The sequence below is a fragment of the Nanorana parkeri genome, unplaced genomic scaffold (assembly GCF_000935625.1).
Source record: "Nanorana parkeri isolate BGI_ZX_2015 unplaced genomic scaffold, ASM93562v1 scaffold411, whole genome shotgun sequence".
Classification (NCBI taxonomy): domain Eukaryota; kingdom Metazoa; phylum Chordata; class Amphibia; order Anura; family Dicroglossidae; genus Nanorana; species Nanorana parkeri.
This window is the reverse complement of record NW_017306679.1, coordinates 997,321-1,003,314: the sequence shown is the minus strand read 5'-3', so window position 1 is coordinate 1,003,314 and position 5,994 is coordinate 997,321. Positions and strand designations below refer to the sequence as shown.

The 5,994-nt window shown below is 43.0% G+C and overlaps 1 protein-coding gene across 1 annotated transcript in view; it reads left to right on the top strand.

Moving 5' to 3' along the window:
- The first annotated feature begins 202 nt into the window (after positions 1–202).
- Positions 203–5,994, top strand: part of LOC108789611 (PCNA-interacting partner-like) — a 13,299-nt gene continuing 7,507 nt past the window's right edge. Inside the window, exons 1-2 of the mRNA XM_018559672.1 lie at positions 203–208; positions 766–920. Of these exons, the coding sequence (XP_018415174.1) occupies positions 203–208; positions 766–920 (161 nt within the window). The remainder of the gene's footprint in view (positions 209–765; positions 921–5,994) is intronic.

The window sequence follows — 5,994 nt, the reverse complement described above, 5'->3', positions numbered from 1 at the left end:
CAAATACATGTGGGGAGATGGGATGCTCTGTATAAGTTACCCCTGAAAATGTTCATTATGTTGTACGGTACAATATGTAATGCCATGTGATATGCTGCTGCTCGGGGGGAGACGGGGGGGGATGTTGATGTTTATACAAGTACTCCCCGTGGTTATTTAGGGGTTGTACAGGGTTGTGATGTTGCATTCTATGTGTGCTCTCATGGCTGTGAGTGCAAATGTTGTTACTTGTAACATAAAACTTTAATAAAAATAATTTTTCAAAAAAAGAAAACCTGCCGAGAATCGTACGATTTTCGGCTGGTTAGAACGGTGCTCGGGAGACAAATACCGAACAGGCCGGTGTGCGCACGCGCACACTGCCCGTTCAGCATTGCGGTCATCGGAAGCCCACCCCTCAAGGGGACGGGCTTGCGATGATCGAGAGTGAGATCTGCCTGCCCAAGATGGGCAGATCGTACGGTTTTTTTGTTATCACTTTACAACCATCGCAAGACTAAGGTCTTGCGATGGTTGTACAGTGTATGGCCACCTTAACAGTATCACTACTTTTAAATGGATGGATGGCATCAGACTTGACTGTCAATGGTGGCAACCATCCTGTGTGTATTCCGTTCACTTGAAATGCGCTTGTCATAATCAAGACCGCATCAATAAATTCAATGCCCTGTGGTATAAACCATTTAAAAATTGTGATATCTATCTTATATAGTGCATGCAAATTGCGTTATTCTCCTGAACTGAAGCAGTGACTTTGTGTTCTAGGCGGCAACTTCATTTATAAGGACGCTAGAGCTTGGTGGAAAGGGCTATGCTCCATCGGAATCTGATCCATTAAGAAAACACGTGAAGGGTCTTTCTCTGTTTGTTCGTTTTATTGACAAGCTAAATGAAGTTCTTGGGGAAACGCACAATGCAAGGTGAAAATACTTTATTTATTGCAAATGCTAAAGCCATCATATTCAGGTTTAATTGCCTGTCAGGCCTTGCTCTCCAGTTTTAACCTCCAGAGGGTGTGTGGTGTGTGTCTCTTGCACTTAGTCTGGAGATTGACGTCACACCTATACATTATGGTAAAGCCCGATCCCCAGTGCTGTGTGTGCGTTGCGATAAAAGCCCCAGGCATACATAATATTGTGCAGCATGTTGAAGACAAAAATAGAGCTCCATAGTTTATTATTGCATTTCTTAGGCTAAAGGAGTACATAGTGTAATTTACTCCTATGAGCCAAAATGCACGCTAAGCCTTTAATCACTTCTTTAAGCTGGTGGTCGGGGCTATGCGCCGCAATGAGGAGAGATCCCAACAATACTGTCGGGATCCTCCCCACTGATCTTTGTCACTATGACTGACGGCGCTTCTTGAGAGCTGCTGCGTGTCCACGAATATATGGGCATGCGCAGCAGCTCTCTCCCTACCTCTTCTTCCCTGTCCTCCTGTACTTGTCTTCCAGGCACACAATGCTGTGTAGCCCTCATTCTCCTTCCTGCCTCCTTCTCCATCTGTCCCCGGTTCAGAAGCTTCTGCCCTTCAATAATCAAAAAAGGTAAGCTCTTGTTTACTGCTGTTTTTACAGAAGACTATGGGAATCCCTGCAGGCTGACAAGCATCCGATCAGCAGTTGCTAGGATGTCAGCGTGACAGAGCACCGATGAGAGTACAGGGAGGCTAAGTCAGTAGTTCTTACCATCTATTGCCGCTGCCAGTATTTTCACTTGAGACTTCGCCTCCCACTCCCATATTTCAGCGTGCATGCTCCAGCCATACACGGCTGTGCACGATTAGAGGAAACGACGCCACAGCAGAGGGAGAATAAAGGTGCCCATGCACCTTGCGATAATCACGGGAAATCCTGCGATCGTACGATTATCACAAGGTGTGGAAGGCGTGCAACCGTTTCTACTGTACGGTCGCACGACTTTTATCTTGGGAACATGTTCGAAAACCTGCAGTTAATCGTACGATTGTCGTGGGTGTGTGGCATGTTCGTAAGACTGCAGGTGGCCATTTTCTGTGCGTTTTAGATCAATTTATCTGATGTGCTGTGACTTTGGAAATGAGGAAGAATGTTAATACAGTAAAGTTAAGGAATATTTTTATTTGCCCTTAGGTCATAATTCTCATTTAAAAAGCTCCAGGCATACATTTTTAATTGTAGTGCAGCATGTTGAAAAGCAGCATCAACCCACAAAATGTGCATTACCACTGTGTGAAATTACAGGGGTCAGATTTTTAATGAGTGGCTACATTCAGCGGCTTGTCAGCTACTCAATAGTAAGAAGCCCCCTCTGACCGAACTGAGGGTGGTGTAGGGCTAGGATCGGGAGGTGAGCGAACGCCGGTATGTGTTTGCTCACTTCCCGATCTACTGAGCCGACCTGTGACTGTCTCATTGTCACAGGTCGGCTAGAACTATGAGGTGAGTGAAAAGCACTCACCTCATAGTTCTCCTTTTTTTTAATAACATTTGAAAAAATGAAAACCAGCCCCATTTGCATGCGAATAAACGCGCAGTGTTTTCAACTGCGATTGTGTGCTACCGCTCGGGAAACACCGCAATCTGCCTGGCACGACTGGGGTGCCATTAGAAAATAGTGGCACTACCAGCGCGATCGGCTGTGGTGTGCGATCTGTGACTGTCCGGGCATCGTGCACGAAACCGAGCGGATGGCTGGGTGGTCACGGAATCGCACACCACCGCCGATCGTACTGTCAGTGCCATTATTTTCTAATGGCACCCCAGTCGTGCCAGGCAGATTGCGCGTTTTCCTGCTGCAATACCGCCCGGGTATACACTGCGCGGTGCATGTCGTGAAAATGGGTACATGTACCTTTTTTTTCAGCGATTGCCACCCAGATGTAACCCCATACATGCGGATGCAACCGCACACGTTCGCACGTCCCGGGAATCCACAGGTCTGCACCCACCCTAAAAGGGTATAGTCACTTTCCCAAGTAATTTCGAAATGGAATTACCCGCACAAATCTCAATCTCCCTCCCACTATACTTACCTTTCGGCGACCGGTCCTTCACGTCCACCAGTACGGGTGTACAATCTGTACCTGTTCCATGTATTCTGAATTTCGCTCGCAAATTGCAAGCACTCGTTGGTCAACGCGGTCACCTGACGGCATTGACCAATGAGAAACGCTTCTTAGCACTACTAAATACGGTTTTGGTTAACATCATTTTTTTTGTATCAGGACAAGTAGATTGTCATGAGGGACAAGTAGATTCGGCCCCCGTTTTAGTCCTTGGACAAGTAGTTTTTTCCAAAATTTCCACACCCCTGACCCTGGTATCGAAGCTTCCTGTTTATAACAGGGGCTGCAGAAAGAGGTGGACTCTGTGTCCTTCGGTTTAGGATTTTTTTTTTGGTGCACCTCCTAGCCATGATCCTATAGCAGAAGGAAATCCAGAGGATGCTAGGCGTACAAGCAATCTGTTGGCAGTTAAAGCCCTTAGTACATATGGACTTCATCTTGTATAAGAACAGTGTGTACAACAAGCACTTTTAAAATATTTGCAAAGTTTTCAGCAAGCTATGTGCAACTTTGTTGAAGCCTTTAAAAAGTTAGTGAACTCTGGAAGCTTGGCCCAAAAATTGGTAGGCAGAGTGCAAAGAACTAGTCACCACTACTGTCTGTGGTCTCCCAGCAGCTCATCTTTTCCCTATTACTAACCTACCATGCCTTTATTCTGCACTGCAGAGCATTGCGTTCCACTGCAAACGCAAAAAATAGTGCAAGCTCTATTTTTTGCGTTTTTGCAGTGGAACGGAACGCTGGCAAAGTTTTGCCACGCGTTCGATCGCACTGCGTGTGGGGGGGAAGCGGTGCCATTGACTACAATGCACCGTCACGCCCCCTCCCCAAAACGCAGGGAGAAGTTTCTTAGCGATCGCGGTGCGTTCCAGCAGATACCGCTCTAGAACGCACACGCTTTTGTTGTGAACATGGCCTTATCTTCAAGCCTTAATTGTTTATTTTTCTTGGTTATGTGTTTAGACTAAGCAAATGAGATCTTGAGAAATGCTGAATTGGGTTTTAATCTAAGTCTTGCTTGGAAGAACATATCGGAATACAACATTTTATACAGCATACACAGAACTTCCTGTATATATCATAGACAAACATGCACACACAGACTAGCATTGCGCCATCCACAGCTCAAAATACATAATTACACACGTAATACAATCCTATATATGCTGTTGCATTTGCAACAATTTTAACGTGAAAACATTTAAGAAATGTATTCAGTAGTGAAAATTTAAAGGGAAAGTCAGCACATTCTCTGAGATAAATGGTGCTTTAAAGGCTTCAACAATGCCGCTTCAAACTTCGCTAATATTTTGTGCAAGCTTGCGATTAACTCTTTTCCTTTTTCCACTAGTCCACATGCTAAAACTGCTTCATCATCCAGGGCACTGTTGAGAAATTTAGCATGTTTGCATTTTTCTACACTGCACATCACACCCACATTTTAGTGTGGATGGTGCACATGGAAAACCATTGTGTTCTATGTGCCCTAAAAGGTCTACCTTCAAAAGTTGCAAGTACCTCTTCTGCTACCTATGGTGTGCCATTTAAGAGGAATCTTCCTCTGACATCCACTAAGAAATAAACACTTTTAGAACTGTCAATCTCCTGTGCATTTCTTTTTCCCCCTCGACCTCCATGTCTCTACTGTGTCCTGTAACAGGGAGGTAGATGGGAGAAACCACTTGGCGCACCAGGGGGACACAGAAGGTTTATGCACCAGGAAGGATATGAGGTGCAGTGTGGGCAATGATTGAGGCCATTTTTCTTTTTGCAGGTTTTTGGGCATTTGTTGAGGTGGACTTATTTTTTTTTTCCACTCCACTTGACAAGTTTGCTTTAAAATTGCAAGATGCGTAGGTTCCTAGAGTTTTCTGGTCTCTTGCAACACAATTCTCACTACATCATGCTTGGACCTTTTAGAAATAGTCTTATGTTTATGTTATAACAGACAGTTTTAAGATGGCAGTCACAAACATTTTCAGACCATCTGTTTGTTCTGGTTTAATAAATTGTATTAACAGTTGTCCAGACCAGTAGAAAATGTGACATTCTTTCTGGTTTTTGGAATTGTAATTATGAATCTGTTTTACATTTTAACAGGCACTTGGAATTAGTCCATATCCCTATTCTCTCACTAGAGCGCTTTAGTCTTTTTCCAGTAAAGAATTTGCTCTCAGAGAATATGCACTTTGAGATGCTAAATCATCCGCTGGTTTTGTGAGTTGTGCATTAAAGAAAATATTGTTTTGGCTATGAATGCTTTTTTGGTACATAAACTTTAAACTTACCATGGTCCTTAATTATTTTATATTCCCTTTGTGATATTTCCCTGTAACTTCCTGTAAGTCACCAAAGCTGTGCCATGTGCCAGAAAATAGATTTTTTGTTTCCTTTGTTTTGCTAAATTTAAATTGGAAGCTGAATACAATGAAGGGCAGTGGAGGCGGTTTTTTTATTTATTTTTTTAATAAAGCATATGTAACCCTTTTCTGGCGTTACAACCATATTGGAAGGTCCTGCGATCTGGTTTTGTGAGTTGTGCATTAAAGAAAATATTGTTTTGGCTATGAATGCTTTTTTGGTACATAAACTTTAAACTTACCATGGTCCTTAATTATTTTATATTCCCTTTGTGATATTTCCCTGTAACTTCCTGTAAGTCACCAAAGCTGTGCCATGTGCCAGAAAATAGATTTTTTGTTTCCTTTGTTTTGCTATTTTTAAATTGGAAGCTGAATACAATGAAGGGCAGTGGAGGCGGTTTTTTTATTTATTTTTTTAATAAAGCATATGTAACCCTTTTCTGGCGTTACAACCATATTGGAAGGTCCTGCGACAAATTAATGAAAGCCATACGACTGCTTTTCTTGCTATCTCCAACTCGGTCGATTAATTAGACAAACCCCCCTTTGTTCTAGTTTTTTTTTTTTTTTTTTTTTTTTTTTTTT